A 22,141-nucleotide genomic window follows, 5' to 3' on the forward strand; every position below is an offset into this window, starting at 1 on the left:
CTACTCTGCAGGAAAGGCCGGTATCCGTCTCCGCTTGGAAGTGGCTTATACAAAACCTTGCGTCGTGCAATGCGGAGAAGGAACGAAAGGAAAGCTGACTTGAAACCGCAAGTGGGGTAAATGGTACTGACCTATCTTGTACAGATGTCTCGATAGTGACTTGCGTCACGGTCCTAGAAACTTGTCAGTTTGAGTCCAAATCGACATGCTGTGTGCTTACAGAGTAGTGAACAGCGTGTTGTCCTGCACCACAGTCGTCGGATCTAAAGTGATCGTCACTGGCGAAGGAGTGATGAGTACTGTAGAGGGGTCTAAAGTGACTGTAGATGGGGCCAGGGTCTCCGTTGTGCTGATAATGCTGTTCTCCACAATCGTGACCGGAGGCGGGGTCACATATACGGTCCTGTCAAGACAAGTCAGCGCGCCATACAATCAGCATTGCAAATATATCAAGACAGCTTGGCAAATCTGCGCCGCTTGCGACACGTGGTGTAAGTCTCAGTGCATGAAGCAAGAGTTGAGAACTGACTTCATCCTACACAACGGCCTTGGAGCGGTCGAAGCGTGCCAGATGAATCATGGACTCCATCACCCGGCACAGAAGGTTCTATTGAAATGCTTCTTGCTGACAGATATTTTCGCCAGCAAAGATCTAACAGCAAATTAGAATTCACTTACCCATTGAAGGTCACTGTGGATGCCGGTAGAGTTTGCGTAATCAGGACCGTGGTGTCCTGAATCTCGGTGATCGTCGACGCAGGGAGTGTTTGAATCTCCCGGATCGTGTTGTCAATTGTCAATGTAACGGGATCCGGGGTGATATAGATCGTTCTATCACATATGTTAGCTTCTGGACAACTTGTTGATCCGCCACTTCAGTGCTTAGAGGTCATCTCAAGCTTTATAGGGTGCAGAAAGAGTCGCGAACGTGATCTGACGATGACTAGTCTTCTGAATGTAGCTCTTGCGTCATCTGAACAGTTTGGGCAAGCCCGCCAATGTATGGCAAACACTGCCTGGACACTGGAGACATCTCCCGGAAGGCAGTTGAGTCTTTCTTGATGCTTGAGGATGGGAACAACCAGGGTGACCAAATATCAGCGGCTGAAGGACTTCACTCACCCGTTGAATGTCACGGTCGATACCGGTAATGTTTCTGTCACCAGCAAAGTATTCTCGCGTGTGATAGTGAGCGGATCCAAGGTCTGTGTCACTACTGGAAGTGTCCGGTCCTCGGTGATCGTGACGGCAGGTGGAGTGACATAGATTGTTCTGTCCAAGTTAGGAACAACCTCTCTAAGAAATCGGAATTGATTGGACTCACCCATTGAACGTCACGGTCTCGGCGGGCAGCGTTTCTGTAGTGAAGATCGTATTGACCAAAGAAATTGTGACTGGGACCGGCACGGAGGTCTCGGTAAGTGTTGCCAATTCCGTCAACGTCCTATGCGATCGTCAGCAGCCGATCAGCATTCCCCGAGCAGAGGACATGGTGCTGAAAGCGAGCGAGATGAAGAAGAAGAACAAGAAGAAGAAGAAGCATTGCAAAGCACGACACGTCCAGGGTCCGGGTTCCAAGAAGTTGATGAGCAGTCCAGAATTAGAGTCCATGGTGCCAGTCCCAGATCCAGGAGACCATTGACTGATGGGCGTTCGTGTTCGTGAGTAAAAGCCTTCCCAGCTCCGGAGGTAATTCAGAAAGCCGTCCGGCAGAGGGAACGATTTCATGGCACATCCTGTCCTGGAGTGGTCGACGTTGGTGTTATGCTTGTCTCGACGACGCAAGGGAAGATATTGTCGACCTTACATACTATAAACAAACAAATAAACAAACAAACCAAAGGAACGATGTTGACGTGCTGATGCTGGAATGTGGACTCAATCGCGAAAAAACGCTAGTGCCGCGGCGCATCCGAGTCTGCTCTCTATCCTATAGCTGATTGCTTCGTAGTCAAATAGTGCACGGTATGGACGATTCAGTGCCGCGAGGGCCTCAAGGCTGGTTAAACAGTTCGCCAGGTCGTCTCTAGGATGTGCTCTCGTCAACTGCTCAACAACAAAGGGGATATATGCACCAAGAAATGTGAGTGACAGGGTGTGACGCTAACGCGGTTACTTACCGATCTAGGGTTGCAGTTTGTATGCTGATCTGAGTCTCGGTACTACGCGACAGTCAGTCTGAGTGCGTTCAGTCTCTTCAAACCCCCAAATCGATCAGACCGCTCAGATGTCGCCGTAGACAGGAAGAGAAGTATCGTAAACATGCCTAGTAATTGAACGCGTAAGCGTGACCGGTGGGAGAGATAGCGTTGAAGTCAAAGTTGTTTCCACGATCTGGGTCTGAATGCTCGTGATCGAAGTCACCTTCGTTTCCGTAACTAGACAGCAAGGACACACGTCAGTGAAGTCCTCTACCGCTTGAATGGTGGCGAACGAGCAGAACGAGGTGCTCAAACAAGAAGATAGACGTGACGCTTCGGCTCTGGCACAGGGTAGATTTTGAGCTGGGTTACCCGGACACGTGTCTTGTAGGTACCGAAAGAACTCTCAAACACCGGTCACAATGTACCGCGACCTCAGAAGACTGGAAGAAGTTCACGCAATCCGATGTAGTCGATGAGGTACACCAAATGCCTCCAAGAGTCTAGACTGCATGGAGTATGTGCAAGCCAAGCCGTGATCGATTTGGAGTTCTGCAACTCGTTCGCGTCTTCCAGACTTGTAGCGGTCACTTAACGCAAGGGAGGAACGACAAAGGAGCTGCAAGTAGACCTCTGCAGCGGAGGGAACGCTTACTGCTTTACAGTTAGTTTTGTCGGACTAGAACAGCGCAATACGTACCCTGCTGGTAGAACCAAAGTGCTGATAATTGTCTCGACTGGCGGCATAGCTGTAGTTGTGAAGCTCAATATTTGGACGATTGCAGGTGGTGTATATGTCGAGAAAATCGTGACAGGGGGCGGAACCGAGGTCGTGGTGATGCTGAGGGTCAACGTTGCGCTTGATGTCTGAACCTCTACTTGCGTAGCGGTGGTGATTTGCAATTGGCTTGTTGTAGTAGTGATGAAGCTTGGTGGCTGGGTCTGCACAATCGTCTGGATTGAAATGGAAGGCGACGGTATCGAGATCGAGGTTGTTGTGAGTGTAACTAGACTATCAGCATATTGCTCAAGCATGTAAAGATGAGCGACAGTAGAAACAGGTGGACGCGATGTGGGCGGGTTGCCTGTGAACAGACTTCGCAAACGGAGCGAACAGGGTGCACTAAGCAGCCTTGCGCCAGGTGTCTTTATACACCCCTCTCCACCTGCCCGGAGCTTCAATATGCTCAATAAATCCCACACGAGCGCACTGTGATCCTACATCGGAGGACCCAGCTGGCGGCTACAAGTTTTGACCTGGCACAGTAGCTTCGGGGCATTCCGACATGCAACGTCGCGAAAGGGGTTCCTCGGAGTTCCAATCAGAGAAATTACAAACTCACTGCTCAGTTGTCAGCATATAGTATGTTCTAGTGGCTGCTTGCTGATTGTAACTAAATAGGACTTACCCTGGGGGCGGTACAGATGTAGAAACGATCGTGACAGCGGGAGGTATCGAAATTGATATAGTTGTGAGGGTGACTAGACGAGGCCCTTGATTAGCAGAGATCCTGGTCGATCACGATTCGAGTCCAAAAGGGCTTTAATTAAGAAGCCCTGCCGGTGCTTCGCGTTCGATACGGAATTCTGAGCTTACTGCGATTCATTAGCACGGTCTGACTACATGAAAGACAGCAGGCTGACGGAGGTCTGAACGCCGGCTTGGACATCTTACCTAGGAGGAGGAATAGATGTAGATACAATTGTGATAGCGGGAGGTATCGACAGGGCCGTTGTCGTGTACGTGACTAGAAGATCTGGGTCAGGATTGTTCAAGGATTGCGTGGGGGCGGGTTCTAGTAGATGCCGATACTGGAGCGACTCGCTCAAGGGGCACTCATGAAACCAAAATCCCAGGAAAGGCAATCGGAAAGAGTTCAACTCACTGCGGTCACGTTAGTAGGACGTCTTGCACTCTTGCTCAAAGAGAGGAATGCATACCTGGCAGGAGGAATTGAGGTTACCACGTTGATCAACGTAGACACTATAGTTACCTCAGGCAGTATTGACACAGAAGTAACCGTCGAAGTCACTTGGAAAGGTGCCATGTCAGTAAAGGCTCAGACGAAGTTTGCGGGTAGTCCGCGAGAATGTAAGAAGAAGGGCAAGGGCTCCTAAAGCGCTCGACACTCGTTCGTACCACGAACGGTGCGGAAAAGACGTGATGTATAGAACTGGGCTGGTTGAGAACGCCAAGCACTCGCATAAAGAGTGGGAGTGGGAGAAACTAGTGAATGCTGCCGAAGGCCTCTTCGACACGAGCTTGCACGATCTCGTCAAGCAGAAGGGAAAATAGGACTCACTGACCATCTGTTAGCATGGATCGAAAGCCTCTAGGGGTACTCAGGCACTCCAGACATCAAGATTACGTACCAAGCAGGAGGTATGGATGTAGAAATAATGGTAACAATAGGCAGAGTTGACACAATCGTGATCGCCGGGGGCACGGAGGTGATCGTAGAAACTTGTATGACGGGAGGGAGCGTCTGTACGGACAAGCTGGTACTGATTGATACCGATGTTGCGGTGACAGTTCTTGATTTACGTCAGCACTTGGATTCGAACTCTTCGCTCTCTTGGAGCTCCTGGTAGCGGACAGGACCAAAATTTGGAGCACTTCAGACACATTGCGGCTGCCATAGACTTACACAGGGAGTGGAATGGAAGTTGTTGTCGAAAGTTGCGTGGTAGTGGAGAGCTGGACTATTGCTGGTAATTGGACGGTACTTGTGAGAAGTGACGTCATTGTAATCGTGCTGTAACATCGTCAGTACATAGAATGCCCTCTATACGAGCCAATGCAGGCTGGAGTGTATCAAAAATGGACTGCAATCGTGATTGAGCTTACACAGGAACAGGAATGGACGTGGTGGTCGAGAGCTGTACAATAGCTGGCAGCTGAACCGTGCTAGTGGATATCGTGGTCGCTGTGATCGTGCTGGAATCGCGTCATTATCGAACCGAAGAGGAGGGCGGCACTCGACAGAATTCCATGGCAAAGCTTACACTGGGAGAGGCACCTGGGTGATCGTAGAGAACAAGGTGCTTGCCGGGAGAGTCTGCGTGCTTGTAGAGAGCTGTACAGATGTGCTGGTAATGTATGACGTGGCTGTCACGCTCAAAGTTTGTGCAGGAAGTGTTACTGGATAGCTAGGGTTAGAACGGACTGGTTCTGAGCCACGAAAGGCCGCGTCTGAATGTCTCCTGCCTTTAGAGGGCTTCAAGAAAGCAATATAGACCGGATCATGTCCGTGCCTCGTCTGCGGCTGTGCTGCCGCATCCTCTTCATGGAGTAAAATCTGAACTTACTGCGACCAGGTCAGCGTAATTCTCTATCACAATCGGCAACTGGCACATCACAAGCCTAGAAGCCCAAGATCTGCGTTCCAGCAAGAGGATACTTACCCAGTAGAAGCGAGCTGCGTAAATATTGAATAAAGAGTTTCAGTGCTGGTGACTAACGAGGTAACAGCAGGAAGCGGTGTCTGCGTGACGAGAGATGTAGAGGTGCTGTAAATTGTCGCTGTTGCCAAGGTTGCTGTCACGATGCTGGTCGAGGTAGCCGTAAGTGTAAGCGAAGCAGTCGTAAAAGTCCGAGTTGAAGTGACCGACACCTGGCAGAGTCAGCTAATGCACTGAATCCACAGTAAGCTCAAGATGTACAGTCGTTGTGGGAAGGTTCAAAACATTTATGGCCAAAGTTGAGTAGACCGTGACCAATGATGTGGACACTGAAGGCGTGGTAATGATCAGCGTAGCAGTCGAAATGGCGGTCGAAGTAGTCAATATTGTCGTAGATTGTACAGAGGTAACTGTAGTGGTTTGTGTGACCAGCCCGAGTCGTTGCTCAGTAACAGTTACTGTAGGGTTGACTGAAGGGTCCTGTACAATTTAGCACAACGAAGAGAGTGATGAGATGCTCGTGGCCTATAGTCAGAAATAGGAAATTCTATATACAGAGAAGCAGTCTTTCCTAGGCATCATCAGCAGATAAAGTGTACAAAGAATACTCCCCTTGGGCTGCAGAGAGTCGTTAGAAGTCGTGCATGACTACTGCGGCGTTGCAAGCGCTGTGGCTCCGGACACGATTTCGAAGGCAGTCCAGCACGGGAGATCTCAAGTTAAGGTTCTGACAATGTAGACCGAAGCATTGGCACATAACAGATTAAAAAACGTTTATTGTGTGCCACATTCCGCTGTGTGTTACTCACTAGAGCGGAAGATGAGGCTCTAGAAGTTGATGTTACCGGACGGCGGAATGCAATAATTAGTCCGAGGAGACACCGACAAAGGTTCAGGAGACCCTCATGTTAGACGCAATAGCATCGCAGGCCATCGAGACCATCCGGCTTTACGGACTGGCTGATAGTCGACATTCACACCGCCAGGCACCTCAAGGAGTCGTTGGAGCTGGACTCATCAATCCATGGATTCAATCCGGTTCGGTCAGGCGTGGCGACATGATCGAGATCCAGATGGACAGCGCCGGCAGCTATGCGTTCTCGCTGATGTGTGTGGGCAACGCTACGAATGTTGTCAACACTGATCAGCGCCGTGTTCTGCTGAACCTTTCTGGTAGTAATGTGGAGTGTGAGGCGCTGGATTCGAGAGGTATTGATGTGGTGGTGCTGGTCTGTCGTTCGCTGTCGATGGAAGCGAAGCCCCGAGTGTTGCGAAGACGGCGCATGTCAGCCCTGGTAAAACGGCTAGGTCATTATCGACATGCAGTGTTGCTGAATCGGGAATGTGAAGGGCTGTGCATTTGCTGCAAATGCTCTTTTTTGCATGTCATACCATTCCACCTCAAATGTAATTGCCTTTTGCTTCGAGTTCAGGCTTGTGTCGTTGCTTAGGTAACTGTGGTCGAGTTGCCAAATCGGCCCGAGAAGCTGTTGACGGCTGATGAAGCACTCCGCGTTCTCGATGGTAGGGTTGTGACCCCGCCGCAATCGACAGTTTGGGACTTGCCCAACTAGGTAATCGTTGCCTTCGGTCCATTCTGATGATTGCAGGGTATCACCTTCCCAGCCTCGCGCTCGGTACCGACAAGACGAACCGATGTAAAAGTCCGAGGCCTGGGCAGTCTGGGGCCGCTCTGGGCACTGCCGAAGGGCCCCGTGATTTGTGTCCGGTGAGCCGAGGCATCTTGCGCCGTGCAGCAACCCCAGCCTCGTTAAAGCTCTCCGCTTTCCGCCTCTGTATCATCGTCTCAACGTCTCTTTTCGCTGCTCAGCGGTATCTCTTCTTCTTAAATCTGATCAATTCTTTGCTGCACCACTCCACACAATACCGCCATCATGACAGAACGCCTCAAGTCCATCGTTGCGCAGATCTCGCCCTCGACCAGCGGCCTGTCCGCAATGTACACAACCGCCGAGCCCTCTGCTTTGTCCCATCGCTAATGCGCACAGCACGACCAAGAATCCCGACGATGTAGTCATCACCCTCGCTATCCGCACTCCCCTCACAAAAGCCCACAAGGGTGGCTTCAAGGACACAACACTTGATGGCCTGCTCGTCAAGACGCTGAAGCAGGTCATCGCACAGTCGAAGCTCGACCCCGCCGTTGTCGATGACATCTGCTGCGGTAATGTCTCGGACGCAAAGGCCGCCTACTACGTCCGCGCCGCCATGCTCGCCGCCGGGTTCCCTAATACCACCTCCGGCTCCTCGCTCAACCGCTTCTGCTCCTCGGGCCTCAAGGCCGTTCAGGACATCGCCAACCAGATCGCCGTCGGCGCCATCGAGTGCGGTCTCGCCATTGGCGCCGAGAGCATGACACAAGGCGGCGACCGCCTCGAGCGCCCCTTCGTCGACGAGATCCTCGCGAACCCCGAGGCCGCCGACTGCATGATGCCTATGGGCCATACCTCCGAGAACGTTGGCAAGGACTTTAATATCTCGCGCGAGCGCCAGGACAGATTCGCCGCCGAGTCATACCGCCGCGCCGAAGCTGCGCAGAAGGCCGGCTGGTTCGACGACGAGATCGTCCCCATCAAGACCACCATCAAGGACCCTAAGACTGGCGAGACCAAGGAGGTCACACTCACAAAGGATGAGGGCATCCGCGCAGGCACCACCTTTGAGTCCCTCCAGAAAGTCAAGCCCGCCTTCCTGCCCCACGGCGACAGGAGCCACGCCGGTAACTCGTCGCAGCTGACTGACGGCGCTGCCGCGGTGCTCCTGATGAAGCGCTCCAAGGCCGAGGCCCTCGGCCAGCCCATCCTGGCCAAATACGTTGGCGCCACCGTCGCCGGCCTGCCGCCGAGGATCATGGGCATCGGCCCCTCCGTCGCGATCCCCAAGCTGCTGAGCCAGTTCAAGCTCACTCTCGACGACGTCGACCTCATCGAGATCAACGAGGCGTTTGCGTCCATGGCCGTGTACTGCCTGGAGACGCTGAAGATCGACCACAGCAAGCTCAACGTCAGGGGCGGTGCTATCGCGCTGGGTCACCCACTGGCGTGCACGGGTGCCCGCCAGATTGTCACAGGACTGAGCGAGTGCAGGAGGCAGAAGAAAAAGGTGCTTTTGACTAGTATGTGCATTGGTACTGGTATGGGCATGGCTGGTCTGTTTGTCAACGAGCAGTTATAGGTTGTTGAGTGCGTATTATGTTAGCGTGGCAAAGCAAAAATGTGTCACATCAATCCTACCTGCGATTTGTTTGGCTCAGTTCTGGTCACGTGCATTGTCCACGACTGTCTACCAAACTCATAACCCCGCCTCCCTGTGCTCACATAACCACACCAACTGCTGCCTTTATGTTTGCGCCTAGTTGACAGTCGGTGATCTGCCCAGGATTTTGCGCTCTGAGTTTCTACCCAAGCAAGGCGGGGGCACACTTCAACCATCCATGTCTGTACGGGTCTGATCTGTCTGTCGATTTCGATCGGCTCGCTCGTGTTCGAGCTCAAAATGCGTACTTGCCGGTGCTTCAGGCTTTGAATCCTTGGCTCTGACTGTGCGAACTTCGATTGCATCTTGTTCAACGACATTTCAAAGATAATGCAAAGAAGTTCATGTGCTGCTGAAGCGTTGCACCGTTTGGTCTCGTATCCAAACGACCTGAGGCATCAGACCACTCAAGATCTCTACATGCGCACTCTCTCCCGGCACGTAATGGGTCTGGCCTTGAAAATGACCCTGTGAGCACTGATGTGCCATTTGCGCTACGCTTTGCGGTGTAAACGGATTTGAAAGCAGATGCATCGATTTTGCAAGGCCAATGAATGGCTGAAACCAGTCTGACAGACTCTACCTACGGGTCGATCTACAAGTCTCAAATGACAATGCGCTAATAAACATGTTTTCGGCGAAACAGACGCGTTCTTGAAAATCAAACAAGTAGGTCTCACGTCAGTGTTGATCGGATACGCTACCGCTTTCAACACTTCTATGATGACGAAGGACTTCGCTAGATGGGAGACCTAGGTAAGTTCTCACTTTATATTTTCGCCAGCATCGTGTGAACCCAGATCGGAAGCAAAAAAACTATCCTGGGTCACTGCCCGCCATTATACTCTGCCGTGACAATTGCGAGACAAAACCCGCAAATCTCTTGCAAACTTCGGATATTGAAACAGTAACTTACACAAAATTGTGCTTTTATCACAAAGACATCACGGCGTTTATCGCCCCTCAACTTGCTCAGGAACCTCCTCATCCATCCTGTCCAACTTCGTAAACTCTGCATTGTTCGTCGCCAACTCCTCCATGAGTTTCAGCTGCGCACTCCGGATAGGCTTTATCTCAAACAGCCTATCCATCTGATCAAGCGGCACGCTCTTCGTCTCAGGAACCAAGAACCAGACAAACACAACAGCGCACGCGCTCACCGCGCCAAAGAAGAAATACATGCCAAACCCGTTGTGGCCCATTCCAGCAACCATGTTCGGCGTGATGCGAGCAATGACGAAAGTCCACAGCCAGTTTGCCATCGATGCACCAACCTGCCCGACGTTGCGAGTCGCTTGATTGAACATCTCGGCGTTGACGACCCAGGGTGTGCCGTTCCAGGAGGTGATGTAGATGCAGGTCCAGAGGTAGATCATGAAGATTGTTGCGATTCCTTGGCTGGAAAGACCAGCGCCTTCCGCAGCGGCGGGCTCTGTGACAACCAGAGCGCCGATGGTGATCATGCATGCTGCACCGAAGGCACCACCTGCGAGGAAGAGTGTGCGACGACCGAGCTTGTCGATCAGGACTGTGAGCCAGAGGATAGTCATGATACACTTCACGACGCCGAATAGACCGGTCATCAGATCGATGGTCTCGGTGTTGCTCACACCCATTGTGCGGAAGATGGTGGGTGAGTAGTAGTTCTACATTGCTTGTGAGCGACTTTACAGATGAGAGGCTGTCCAGATGACATACGATAGCGTTGATTCCAGAGAAGTTCTGGAGCAGGAAAAGCATATGACCAAGGAAGAGGCGCCACAGCACGGCGTTGTTGGTCAGAGCCAGGCGGATGGGCTTGATAAAGCCAGTGGGCAAGTCGTTGATCTGAAGGTCCATCATCTCGATTTCCTCGATGATGTAAGTGTCCTCAGGCTGCAGTTGCCTGTACCAGCAAAGGTTGGCAATACCTTTCTCACGTCGGTCCCTGGTCCATAGCCAGCGAGGTGTCTCTCGGAGAAACAAAACGCTACCAATAAGGACCATTCCAGCAGGGATGAGTTGGACGGCAAAAGGAATGAGCCACTGGTTGCGACCGTAGGCGACGGTCTGGGTCATACCAAAGTTGATCCAGAAGCCGACCAGACCGCCAATCTGCCAGCCAAGTTCGTAAGTTCCAACAAGACGGCCACGAATGGCGGGCGGTGCGATCTCAGAGATAAAGATGGGGACCTGGTGCCATGTCAGCTTGAGATCTAATCGAGACCGAGACCAGACTTACGATCATCGTGCAGCCGCCAACACCAAAGCCAGAAATAAATCGACCTGCGTACATGGGGCCGAGGTGTCCACCAATGGCTGCGAAGGTGATGCAGACACCAATGATGAACATCGTGACGAAAGTCCAAAGCGTGATACGTCGGCCGAAGTAGTACGCTGTGCCATACGAGAAGATGGATCCAAAGAAAGCTCCGGCCTGGAACAAGGAGACGACGTTGGCTTGAATCAAACTTCTCTGCGAAGCACCCATTGTCGAGAGGCCGAATTCATCCTGGAAGGACTCGAGTGAGACTGTTGTGCCGATGAACGATGTTGTGTAGCCGATCATGCAAGATGCAAAAGACGCGGTCACTGCAGAGACGTAGACGCGCCAGTTGTACACGCTTTTCGGCGTGGGCCGATCTTCGACCATCGTGAGAATACCCATCTTGGCAGTTCGGTCCAACAACAGGAAATTGGTGACAGTAGAAAATGGTAAGAGGGACAAAGAAACAAAGGTCGCGAAGACGCAGTGCTGTTATGAGTCCGAAGGTCGTGCACTGACTTTTACGGGGCTCCACACTGCTCCATCCAAATCGTTGGACCCCTTGGAGACTCCATACTTCCCCCACGGTGTTTTCCTACCCGGAACACAGCATCAGGGTGAACATTATTCTGTGTGGAGGTCTCTAGGCGGAGATGTCGGATGTATCTGTAATCCTGGTGAAGCTCGATACTCCGCGTGCATGCCACTTCGCGGAGCGGCCAACCACTGCCACGAATAACCATCAAGAAGTGACGACGATGTGGAGCCGCTGAGGGAAAGGATTTAAGCTTCGTGGCGCCCGGGTAAACTCTTGTAGGCTTGGAGGCGTTATATCCGCGAGAGCCTCACCCTCACTAGTCCAATACAGGTTAGCGATGTCTGGTGAAACTACGGGTGGCGACGACGGCAGTGACGATGACGCACCAAAATCTTCAATAACAATTCAGCGATTCGAGCGCCGCTGCAACGTTGTTTCGTGTGAAGCTTAGGTGTCCAGGAACCCTTCGCTAGTTCTTGCATGCAGCCAAGCCGGTGAAGCTGAGTTCATCCTACTCTGAGCACATCGTCGAACGATGACGGTGCCTCAGCGTCAGGCGTGTTCAGAGCGCATGCGAGATCGGTATTGTGGACCCGAATCTGATGTGCTTGAGTGTGCTGTCCTGACTTAGTCCTGGCGAGGTACCAAGCGATACCTACGATCTTGCCCAGTATGCAGACTCGCCTCTAGGCAGACTCTCGACACAGCAGCAAGGTTGTTCAAGGCTTGGGACATTTTGGGAGAGCCTTCATCCGACGGCAGTATCGTTAGAAGGATGATCAGTCGCACAGGCTGTATGCTGCTTAACCTTTACCCTCGAGACGGATCACTGGGCGAGTGTTTACCCTTCAAGATGATAAACATCTTTCTACCTCTTTACTGGAATTTGGATGAGAAAAATTCGAGGTCGTTACTCTTGTTTAGGGATACATCATAGATGCGATCTCAGTGCAAATTTTGATGCGGTCGAATTGATGGCACAATATTTGAATAACATAATACTACTGCTCTTCGTCAGCTTCGCTGACGAATTCGCCTTCAATAGCATCATCTTCGTCGTCTTCGGAGTCGGTAGGCTCGTCGCCCCCATCTTCAAACCACATCCTCAACGTACGGTCCCAATGCCTGTTTCCGGACAAGTAGTTCTCCAGACTGTATTGGATGTTGTCCCACGGGTCATCGTCAAAGTCCGCTTTACTATCTTCACCTGTATAGTGGTACACACTACACTCTGTATAGCTGTTACACGGAAGCTGGTCGAATTCGAGCGTCATGCGGTTGGGATGATTGCGTATAGCATCCCATAGCTCACGCCACTCTCCAAGCCGACCTGAACAGCCATCGAGTTGGACAAACTGCAGAGCAGGAGATTGAAGTAGAAAGCGCGCGAATTCGGGCAGGTCAAGGCTCATCCCTGTTCTGAAGCTCCTGAGGGCCGGCAGCATTAGGGGGCGATTTGGGGCCGCGGGTGGCCAAACGATGTATTGTTCGCCGTACTCTGGGTATAAGATCAGCTTGGACAGGCTAAACCTGCACGTATGCAGAATTGTCGATAGTGCGAGCCCGCACCGGGCAACGGCAGTAGCCTCATACTCTGAGGTCCATCCACGTTTCTCCCACCAGTCCACCTCAATCGGGTCGAAGGTCAGGGTTTGGAGACGCGATAAGTCCAAATCCCTCAATGTGCCATCGTCAGCCCAGACGAATTTGCTGTCGAGAACACAGTCAATCTCAAGGTGCGCTATGATTGACCCGGCAGCGATTAGACTTGCGATGGCTGTCCTCAACAGTGCTTCCCCAACCGGCTCCTGCAACTGCCGGCATACGCCCGCATTATGTCCGGAGTTGTTATAATTATGCCTGTGTGTGACAGGCTCGCAGCTCAAGTCTCTCCAATTGTCATCGCTACTGCCATCAAATCCCCAAGCTCCGACTCTGAAGGAATGTACATCTGGTAGCTGAGTAAACACTTTCGTCCAGGCGTGGTGCACTTTGTTCTCCTCGAACATTCTACGAGTGCGTCGTGCACACTGCATGTAACGCTCGTAGCCTGTGACGATTTCGGTTTCGGGATACGGCATCTTGCCATCTGTGTGCTTTTCGAGGAAGTGTTGCCACCCTTCCTTTATTTCTTGCTCTCTCGACTGGCTAAAGCCACTGACGTCTCCCCCTGTACTCTTGACTCGGTAGTACGTCATGGATAGCTCCTGGCATATCTCCTCGATGCGCGGGATTGAGACGATGTGCCGAAATTGGTGCTCAGTCATGGTCCAACTGTACTTGGACGGTGCCATCGTGATCACTCTGACGTAAGGTTTGATGGAGGATAGGTCGAGCGATTCGGCAATTTGGACTTGCTCTGGCGAAGCTATGATCAGGATGTGCTTGAACACCTTACCAAGAAGCTTTGGCAGATGGGCAAATTGTCTGCAGGCTAGGCGGAGTGACTTGAGTGTAGCGTAGTCGATACTTTGATCGCATGTTAGAGGGCGTAAAGGCATCTGTCTCTGTCTTGCAGCTCACATATCCCCAGCATATTTGTCTGATACTGAATGTTGTTGATCCAGGATCAGTATGAGGAGTTCAGCTGGAAGCCTGGTAAAGGCAGGCGTAGTATTGGAGCTCATTTCATCCATGATCTGAGACGTACCGATTGCTACGTAAGGCGGCACAATGAGATATATATAGGCGCTGTAGGATTGGTACCTAGGCAACCGCGCTAGCGTAGCCAAGACGGCTGGTTTGGGTCCAAGCAGGTCTTTACAGCGCATTTAAGATTAAATTGTATTATTATTCCGTTCCACAAGTACCAGAATGATGCGCCGAGTTGGACTTCGTTTTGTGTTTCGCGAATCGCCCTACCGGTACCTAACCGAAGCACCCTCGTCATATCGTGACTATTGTTCATCCTGTTGGAGCCCTGGCCATCCATTTTGACGCTCCAATACGCTCTTATATACTGACACACTACAGGCCGAACTCACGTCCTGGACGCATTTAAGAAGACGGAAGCTTTACTTCTTGTAGTGCATCACGACCTGATTCCGAGGCCAAAGAACAAGAGAGCGCGGTACACGCGACTTTCTATGAAGATCTAGACCTAACACGACATGCTGGCCACTGCAGACTGCATATCACTTGCGAAGCCATTTTCCAGATCCAAGCTCATCGCTGCAGAGCGTCTGCAGCATTTCAAGGAGGGCGGTTGGTTTGTCAACACCGCTTGCGGTACTCTTGTTGTCACGATTAGAGACGAACTTACTTAAGGGAGTAAAAGGTTGACCTTTTGCTCCGCGACACTTGTCGACGAGCCAGCACTCGCGGAAGCGCTGGAGAGCGGGTATCTCTTCGCTACTGGGGTATACGTACACGAATATGAGCCGCATATTAATCAAGAGCTTTGCAAGATGCAGAGCGCGAGCTTGACGTCTCGCAATGCAGGGGGGGCGTATGAGACGGCGAGTGGGTTTGAAGGGCCGGCGATGGAGAACATCGAGAACTTCTTGCAGAAAGGAGCGGCTATGACGCATATCAATGCACATCTGATTGATAGCAAGATCAGAAATGTAAACTGCACAGCGAGATCGCCAGGTCAGGACCCAAGATGGACATAATGCAGTATGCTACCAACAGAGAATCCAGTCAAAATAACAATTTCGCCTTCCCGTCTTCAAAAGCAACCCAATCAGTGCCGCTCTTGTTTTTGCACATCGGTCTTCGATTTTCGAAGGAAGTTCTCATCTCCACCTCCACCAAAGTCTTCGCCTAAGATACCGCCACCACTTCCGCCAAAGGGTCCACCAGGCCCTCCTCCAATACCAGCGATGTTGTTGTTCTTCACTGAGACTCCGCCATTAAAGCTCTTGCGCTTCTCACGAAGCGCCTGCTTGTTGACCTCGATGAGTTCTTCTGATTCCTTACTGGATCCGGAGCCCATGATTGTTGTTGTGTGCTCGATCAAGTGTGTGCACAGTCGTCAGGAACGTTCTTTTTCTGAGATGTCTCGTCCTGCAACAAGTACTCGGAGACCTATACTGGGTGACGGAAGAGGTGATGTGAATGGTATGTTGTATTCACGATTGATGATTGTGGCGTGTGTTGTCGATATATGGTAAACGTTGCGATCGCAATTGCCGTAATTTCCACCTTTCATATACTCTCCGTCCCCTACTATGTCTCCACAGTTCACTTCCGGATGATCCTCTACAGCCTCACTATTATGGAACCCGGCTCCCTCACATAGCCACATTCGACGTTCGGGCTGCTAAGGTGCCCTACCAAAAGTCTGAATACGACGTCATTGCTCCACAAAAGTTGTACCGAGAACCGATCGCAACATTGACGAACAACGCTGTGCGTGTCTGTAGAGATGAGCGTACGATGATCCCACTGTATTCGAGAACATCCTCGCAATAACCTAAGCTCGACACGCAGCTACGGGCTTCCGTTCAATGCTGATGCCGTGCCGCCGCATTTGAAACTGCGTTGCACGCATTGCATCTCGAATCACTCGGTGCCATAGGCAAAGTTCCATCACAACACACCATCGCCTTGTCTGGTTTCGCCAAGCCGACTTGTGCTCGGAGGTGTACCGCATTACTTCTCTAATCCGCGAGCATTCTCCACGCCGCCGCCTTCTTCTTCCGCAACCTGGAACCTTCCTGCTTGCCATGCAGGATGCACGTCCAGTCACTCTAGCCAAATACACATGTAGTACCTGTCCGCTCACCTGATACAGCGCGCTACGCATCAGACATCGCCCCCAACCATCCAGCGTCAACAAGATACTTGACCCGCCCCGGCCGTCTGTTCGTGCGCTGATCCCCCAACTCACCGTCCGTGTCCGTGTCTGTGTCTGGACATTCGATGGCAAAAGGGCCTGTTGCGAGTACAGGTGATGGCTGGAACTAATTCAAGAAGGGCAGGCGCAGAAGTTTGGCACATTGTTCTCGGGGCCATGATGAATGGAAGAGGGGTGCAGCGTATCTTGCGTGCAGAAGCGGCGAGAAAGTGTGGGTGCGGAATGGATATGTTAGAGAGATGGACTCGACAAGAAAATGGTATTCTCCGCAGTACACAATCAAGGTATCTCGTATCAATCAATCAGACAGCCGCCTCTGCGTGCGCCGGCTCCTCGACAAAAACGCAGCTGAGCCGGCTCGCGCGAGGAGCGACTCACGCCTCCACCCCCTCGACCTTGCGCAGGAACTCGCGTACCCGCCCAACCTCGACGCCGTCAAACGGATCGCTATCCAGCGCCTCGACAAGACTGGGCAGGACCCCATCGACCCTTTCCTCAGGCACATTCGTACACAGCGCGACGACCTGTCTGAACATAGCCTCAAGCTGGCCGTCTTTATCCTTGAGCTGCCTGGATCTCTGGAGCAGCGCGGCATTGGCCTGGCAGTAGACCTCGATGCGCTGGCGGAGCACATTCGCGGGGATGGAGGCGAGATGCGGGCTCAGGGATGCGGATGCGGGGAGGGAAAGGGGGGTGGAGAGATACGCGGCGCCGCCCGAGGCCTGGCGGATGAGGTGTGCGCCCTCGCTGCGCACGTCGTCGGCGAGATCCGAGTCCTGCACCAGCAGGCCCGCGCCCTCGGCGTCGGCGTAGCCAATCTCCCGCTGGTGGGTCAGGTCGGTGGCGGCGGTTGTCGCGGCGAGCATGTGCCGCTGGGGCTCGAGCCAGCGCTTGAGATTTGCGATGCGCTTGGCGCGGTCTTGGCGCTGGCGGAGGCGCGTGCGGAGGGTGTCGAGGCGCCCTTGCTCGGACTTTTGGAGCGAGGAGAGGGTGCCGATTGTTGAGTTTGTTTGGTCGATTACGTCTTGTTTTAGGCGCGCTTCTTGGGTGAACTGCATCGAGGCGGATTGGAGGATGCCGTTCATTACTTGGAAGTGTCAGTGGAGGGCAAAGGTTTTTTTTACTAAACACTTACAAGGCTGGATCTCGCGACTCGTTTCCTCCACCTTGCTCAACGGCGCTTTCCCTTTCAAAGGACTTGCTGCAGATAGGGCGCTGTCGTCGTTGCCGTGCATGTCGCTGCCCACGCCAAAGTCCAGTGGCCGGGTGCCTTTGTGGTTGGGTATCGAGGGGTCTGCCTGCACCTCGAGAAGCTGCGAGATGATGTTGCGGTTGCCGATCCTGGCAGCGAGGTTGAGCGCTGTGTTGCCGGCCTTGTCGCGGGCGTTGACCATCTCCTGCATGAACCTCATCAATCCTATTGGCTTGGGGTAGTTGCTGTTCTCGAGGAACGAGGGGACCTGGTTGCCGCCAATGTTGCTGCGGACGAGATACTCCAACAGCGCTTCGAGGTAGTACTTGCTGGATGCCGCGCGCCCTTTTATAGCGCACGTCACGGCAATGTGGTGGAGAATGGTTCTCCCTTGGGCGTCACGGAGCTCGATGAGGGGTGCCAGGATCTCCAACGTCTCCGGGAAGCAGCTGTGGTCGAGGCTGTTGTTCACGGATACCGCGCTCATCAGCGGCGTCTGGCCCGTTGCGCTGCCTCTGAACATGTTGGCTCCTTTCGATACCAGCAAGCGCATCAACGAGACTCGGGCGAGTGTGGCAGCCCAGTGGAGAGCCGTGTTGGCGCTGTTGTCGATGGGCATATCGAGGTCTGCGCCGGAGAGGTGTAGTATCGCTGGATGGTTTGTGAAGTCTGTGCGCGTCTGGTCGGCGAACAGGTCGGTCAACATGGCCTGCTTCTCCTCGTTGATCTTGCTGTCGGGGCACGGCAGCGGCGGCAGTGCTGTGGGAGCGTGGCCGTCGGGCAGACTGATGGTGTGGCCGGTCTGGTGGGGCTGGTGGAAAGACTCGCTGGGCTCCGTAGGCGAGCCGAGGTCGCGCATCATGTCGTCGCCGTTGGCTCGCTGCGCAAACGAGTCGTCCTGCGACGGACGCATGCGCTTCCGGGGCGGCTCCTGCGTGTCGTCCATGCCCGTGGCGTAGGCCGAGTCGGTGTGGCCGTTTGCGCCGCTGAAGCTGCGCTCAGAGGCCATGCTGTGCACGCTCTGCTGGCTGCTGGTGCGGAACGAGTCCTGGCTCTGCGCCGGCGCCGGACCCTGCGCGGGGCGCGCCATCGAGCGGCGGGACTGCGACGCGCTGGGCGGGCGCGGGGGGGCGGGCGAGTGCAGGCGGGCGACCTTGTTCATGGCGGCCAGCGCGCTGGTGGCGGTAGACGAGATGTTGCTGAAGAAGGTCCCGCCCACAGCGTGGCTCTGGGGCCGGGAGTCGATGCTCTGGGTGTAGAAGCGCTTGCGGTTGGCCGCCATGGCCTGCTCCTTGGTGGGCGTGTCGAGCCCCTGGCCCTGACCGCCCTCGGCGCTCACGTCGTAGTCCAGCAACGGGCGCAGCATGTCCTCGACGCCGTACTGGCGGCAGAACTCGCGGCCGCGGCGGTAGTTGATCCAGGTGCCCTGGTACTTGCCGTAGCCGCCCTGGACCTTCTCGTGCTCGCCCGGCAGGATCTCCTTCTCGAGCACCTTGGTGCGCTTGCCCTTGTCGACGCCGGCGACCTTGAGGATCTGCGTCGCGTTGAGCCAGCCGTCGGAGCGCCGGCGCATGACGGCGACGCGGTTGACCTCCATCTCGTAGACGGACACGCCCGAGTAGACGGCCGTGTAGATCTGCGGCTTGTCCATGGCGGGCTGGGCGTAGGCGCTGACGTCGCTGAAGGAGCGGTTGAAGCCGGGCGCAGCCATGAGGCCCGAGTGCGAGGGCGAGCCGGCGGACGGGAACGAGCGCGCAACCTGCTGCATGGCGGGCGGGCGGGCGGCTGGGCTGATTTACGTTGTCCTCGTCGTCGGATCTATCTGGCGCTGGTGGGCGGGGGAGTCGGGGACCAGCACGAACTGGCCTGGGGTCGGGGAGCGGTTCGCGTTCACGCGTTCGCGGAACCAATCACGCGCCGCGCCTCGACGTCTTCGACAACGCCGACAACTCCGACAACCGTCTTGGACCGCCCAAATGCCTGCGCCGCTGCACTCGCCCGCGCACACCAGGTCGCTGCACCTCCTGCGCGCCCTCCTGCGCGAGGCGACCTATCTGCCCGACGCGACCGCCCGCACCTACTTCCGCCGCTATGTTGTCGCCCGCTTCAAGGCCTACCAGCCGCGGCCCAACGCGACGGCATCCTTTGACGTCGCCGCCGTCGACAAGTACCGCCTCCGCGCCTTCAAGCGCCGCCACGCAGGCATCATCAAGGCGCGCCTCGGTCAGCAGCAGCGCAAGGCGCACAAGGGGCTGAACTTCCTGCGCCGCGCAAACCAGGGCGAGGCCCAGTGCCTGCAGAAGGCGCTGTGGTTCGCCTACGGACGTCTGGGCCGCCGCAAGCATGCGCTGCTCGACGACCTGCTCAAGCCAGACCCTGCCTGGCCTGCGGGCCCCGCCCCGCTGCAGCAGCTCTACCGCAGCGAGCTGAAGTGCCTGCAGTACTTTGAAGCCCCGCAGGTCCGCGCCGGCTCCCATGCCATCTACATCTCCCAGCAGTACCCACGGCTGCGCGCCCTCGTCACCTCCCAGTCCAAGCAGGCTACCGACAAGAAACGCGCAGTGAAGAGCCCGTTCCTCACCACCCCCGTGCTGAACACCTGGCAGCGGCCTGTGCCCATTAAGCGCGCCATCAACAACGTGCGCCGCTGGTACGCCGACACCATGACCGCACTCCTGCCCGCTCTTCCCACCGAAGAATGGAATCGTCTCGAAGCCATGAGCAATGGACAGCAGCGCATCGGCTTCGTGAGACCGCGCACGCCGGCGGCGGGCGTTCCCTCTCAGCCAGGCGCCGACGATAGCAGCCTTGAGCGGATGGTGCACCACAGTCTCGCGCTGGACAAGCTCAGCAAAGCAGACAGGCCGCAGGGCATCAATCGGCCGCACAACCTCACTGTCAGATTCATGCAGCGTCTGTACGCCAAGCTGCTCACACTGACCCCCAAGCTCGAGTACAACGAGACGCGCCAGCAGTGGAGAGCAGTCTGGGGCCAGCACTTCAAGGCCGTGCAGCCCCGCAGCTACACTGCGCCCGTCGACGACGCCCTGTTTGCCGGCGTCGACGCCAAAGGCATCGCACCAAAGGCTCCAAAGAAGAAGGAATTCGTCCCGGGGGCTGCGCTGCCGCGCAACGACAACGGCAAGCCCATGACGTTTCCATTCTACGCAGAGTGGCTTCCCAAGACCCACCCCGTGCGCTTGGAGTTGGACAAGTGGAAGGCGGAGCGCGACGCTGCTCGCGCCAAGTGGGTCGCCGCGGGCGGTGACGCATGAGACCCTTGCCCCACATGGTTCCTGCATCATCCCACCCGACGCCATTCGCAGGGCGCGTCTGGACCGCAAAAACGTCTGCCACGGTGACTCTGCCTTTCTAGAGACGCTCCACGTGAAGAAGCATCACAGCCATGACAATGGCATCCTCAAACGCCACCATCCGCCACGCAACACGCGAGGGTATGCTGCAGCCCCCCATCTGCACTGACGTCACTAACGCCTTCCCCAGACGTCCCCACAATCCTTGGCCTCATCCAAGAGCTCGCCGACTACGAAAAGTCGTCGTCCTCGGTAAAAGCCAGCGTCGACTCACTCACCCGCACCCTCTCCCACGCCGACGCTGCCGACCCGGAGAATCCCGACAAGTTCTCCAAGGGCTTCGCCAAGACCCTGCTTGCCACAGACCCCGACGGCACCGTCGCCGGCATGGCCCTGTATTTCTACAACTACAGCACCTGGACCGGCGTGCCCGGCATCTACCTCGAGGATCTGTTCGTCAAGGAGCAGTACCGCAACAAGGGGTATGGCGTCATGTTGCTGAGGCGGTTGGCCAAGGAGGTGCTTAAAGTCGACGGCAAGAGGCTGGAGTGGAGTTGTCTGGACTGGAATGAGCCGAGTTTGCGGTTCTATCAGAGCGAGAAGATTGGCGCGGGCAAGAAGGACGAGTGGGTGGGACTCCGGGTTGAGGGCGATAAACTGCACAAGCTGGCGCAATCATAGAGGGCAACTTGTCCGCAGTTGATTCTGCGCTGGGCACATCCCACGCAGGCAGGCACATGCAGGCCGGAAGGTGATGTCTGGACCACGGTGCGGGCGTCACGATCGCGGGCGTGCGCATGTGTCCGTTTGTGAGAACCGAGTACTGCTGTTCCCGTCGATGAACCCACCCTTGCCACCACCAACGACATGGCCGTCGCCCGTGGAAACACCGTTGGCAACAGGACCTAGAGCGATTGCTTTGCGAACACGATGTGGCGAGGAAATACACAATGCCAATCATGAACTGGGGAGAGCATGTAGTCCGTCTTGTGTGCATTCAGCACTACCCGCGCCATTAATACGTACCCATCTCTTCATCCCAATCCCTAGCGTCCCATGGGCTGTGCACATCGCTCTCGTCCACAGTGCACTCATCCACACACCCGACGACGCCGCCACGCACTCACAGCTTCTGACAGTACGCACCCACAGCTTCTGACAGTGCACACTCACAGCTTCTGACAGTACGCACTCACAGCTTCTGACAGTACGCACTCACAGCTTCTGACAGT

The 22,141-nt window shown here is 54.7% G+C and overlaps 10 protein-coding genes across 10 annotated transcripts in view; 6 read left to right on the forward strand and 4 right to left on the reverse strand.

Annotated features, from left to right (window-relative positions):
• Positions 1–3,207: 3,207 nt before the first annotated feature.
• Positions 3,208–5,291, forward strand: M421DRAFT_394595 (uncharacterized protein; the record flags this gene model as incomplete). Its single annotated transcript, XM_033590070.1, has 6 exons — positions 3,208–3,504; positions 3,854–3,881; positions 3,999–4,233; positions 4,489–4,643; positions 4,675–4,853; positions 5,000–5,291. The coding sequence occupies exons 1-6, from the start codon at positions 3,428–3,430 to the stop codon at positions 5,289–5,291; spliced, it is 966 nt and encodes a 321-aa protein (XP_033447183.1). The 5' UTR covers positions 3,208–3,427.
• Positions 5,292–6,300: 1,009 nt separating this feature from the next.
• Positions 6,301–7,101, forward strand: M421DRAFT_187143 (uncharacterized protein). Its single transcript, XM_033587952.1, has one exon. The coding sequence runs from the start codon at positions 6,449–6,451 to the stop codon at positions 6,992–6,994; it is 546 nt and encodes a 181-aa protein (XP_033447184.1). The 5' UTR covers positions 6,301–6,448; the 3' UTR covers positions 6,995–7,101.
• Positions 7,102–7,168: 67 nt separating this feature from the next.
• M421DRAFT_422171 (thiolase) lies at positions 7,169–8,865 on the forward strand. The gene is made up of 2 exons (XM_033593077.1): positions 7,169–7,503; positions 7,553–8,865. The coding sequence occupies exons 1-2, from the start codon at positions 7,439–7,441 to the stop codon at positions 8,736–8,738; spliced, it is 1,251 nt and encodes a 416-aa protein (XP_033447185.1). The 5' UTR covers positions 7,169–7,438; the 3' UTR covers positions 8,739–8,865.
• Positions 8,866–9,353: 488 nt separating this feature from the next.
• Positions 9,354–11,857, reverse strand: M421DRAFT_422172 (general substrate transporter). The gene is made up of 3 exons (XM_033593078.1): positions 11,041–11,857; positions 10,518–10,991; positions 9,354–10,465 (listed from the first exon to the last, which is right to left on the reverse strand). The coding sequence occupies exons 1-3, from the start codon at positions 11,464–11,466 to the stop codon at positions 9,773–9,775; spliced, it is 1,593 nt and encodes a 530-aa protein (XP_033447186.1). The 5' UTR covers positions 11,467–11,857; the 3' UTR covers positions 9,354–9,772.
• A 746-nt stretch (positions 11,858–12,603) lies between these two features.
• Positions 12,604–14,238, reverse strand: M421DRAFT_6500 (uncharacterized protein; the record flags this gene model as incomplete). The annotated part of the gene is made up of 2 exons (XM_033596210.1): positions 12,604–14,071; positions 14,126–14,238. The coding sequence occupies 2 exons, from the start codon at positions 14,236–14,238 to the stop codon at positions 12,604–12,606; spliced, it is 1,581 nt and encodes a 526-aa protein (XP_033447187.1).
• A 723-nt stretch (positions 14,239–14,961) lies between these two features.
• On the forward strand, positions 14,962–15,868 carry M421DRAFT_187199 (uncharacterized protein). Its single transcript, XM_033587954.1, has one exon. The coding sequence runs from the start codon at positions 15,223–15,225 to the stop codon at positions 15,715–15,717; it is 495 nt and encodes a 164-aa protein (XP_033447188.1). The 5' UTR covers positions 14,962–15,222; the 3' UTR covers positions 15,718–15,868.
• A 696-nt stretch (positions 15,869–16,564) lies between these two features.
• Positions 16,565–19,528, reverse strand: M421DRAFT_187179 (start control protein cdc10). The gene is made up of 2 exons (XM_033587953.1): positions 17,539–19,528; positions 16,565–17,490 (listed from the first exon to the last, which is right to left on the reverse strand). Exons 1-2 carry the CDS (start codon positions 19,361–19,363, stop codon positions 16,778–16,780), a joined length of 2,538 nt encoding a protein of 845 aa, XP_033447189.1. The 5' UTR covers positions 19,364–19,528; the 3' UTR covers positions 16,565–16,777.
• Positions 19,529–19,571: 43 nt separating this feature from the next.
• M421DRAFT_66560 (uncharacterized protein) lies at positions 19,572–20,870 on the forward strand (the record flags this gene model as incomplete). The annotated part of the gene is made up of 1 exon (XM_033596333.1): positions 19,572–20,870. The coding sequence occupies one exon, from the start codon at positions 19,572–19,574 to the stop codon at positions 20,868–20,870; it is 1,299 nt and encodes a 432-aa protein (XP_033447190.1).
• A 137-nt stretch (positions 20,871–21,007) lies between these two features.
• Positions 21,008–21,590, forward strand: M421DRAFT_66426 (acetyltransferase; the record flags this gene model as incomplete). Its single annotated transcript, XM_033596322.1, has 2 exons — positions 21,008–21,050; positions 21,100–21,590. 2 exons carry the CDS (start codon positions 21,008–21,010, stop codon positions 21,588–21,590), a joined length of 534 nt encoding a protein of 177 aa, XP_033447191.1.
• Positions 21,591–22,016: 426 nt separating this feature from the next.
• Positions 22,017–22,141, reverse strand: part of M421DRAFT_422176 (uncharacterized protein) — a 1,003-nt gene continuing 878 nt past the window's right edge. Inside the window, exon 3 of the mRNA XM_033593079.1 lies at positions 22,017–22,105. The gene's annotated coding sequence lies outside the window, so the exon portion shown is untranslated. The remainder of the gene's footprint in view (positions 22,106–22,141) is intronic.

The sequence above is a fragment of the Didymella exigua genome (genome assembly GCF_010094145.1).
Source record: "Didymella exigua CBS 183.55 unplaced genomic scaffold M421scaffold_19, whole genome shotgun sequence".
NCBI classification, from domain to species: domain Eukaryota; kingdom Fungi; phylum Ascomycota; class Dothideomycetes; order Pleosporales; family Didymellaceae; genus Didymella; species Didymella exigua.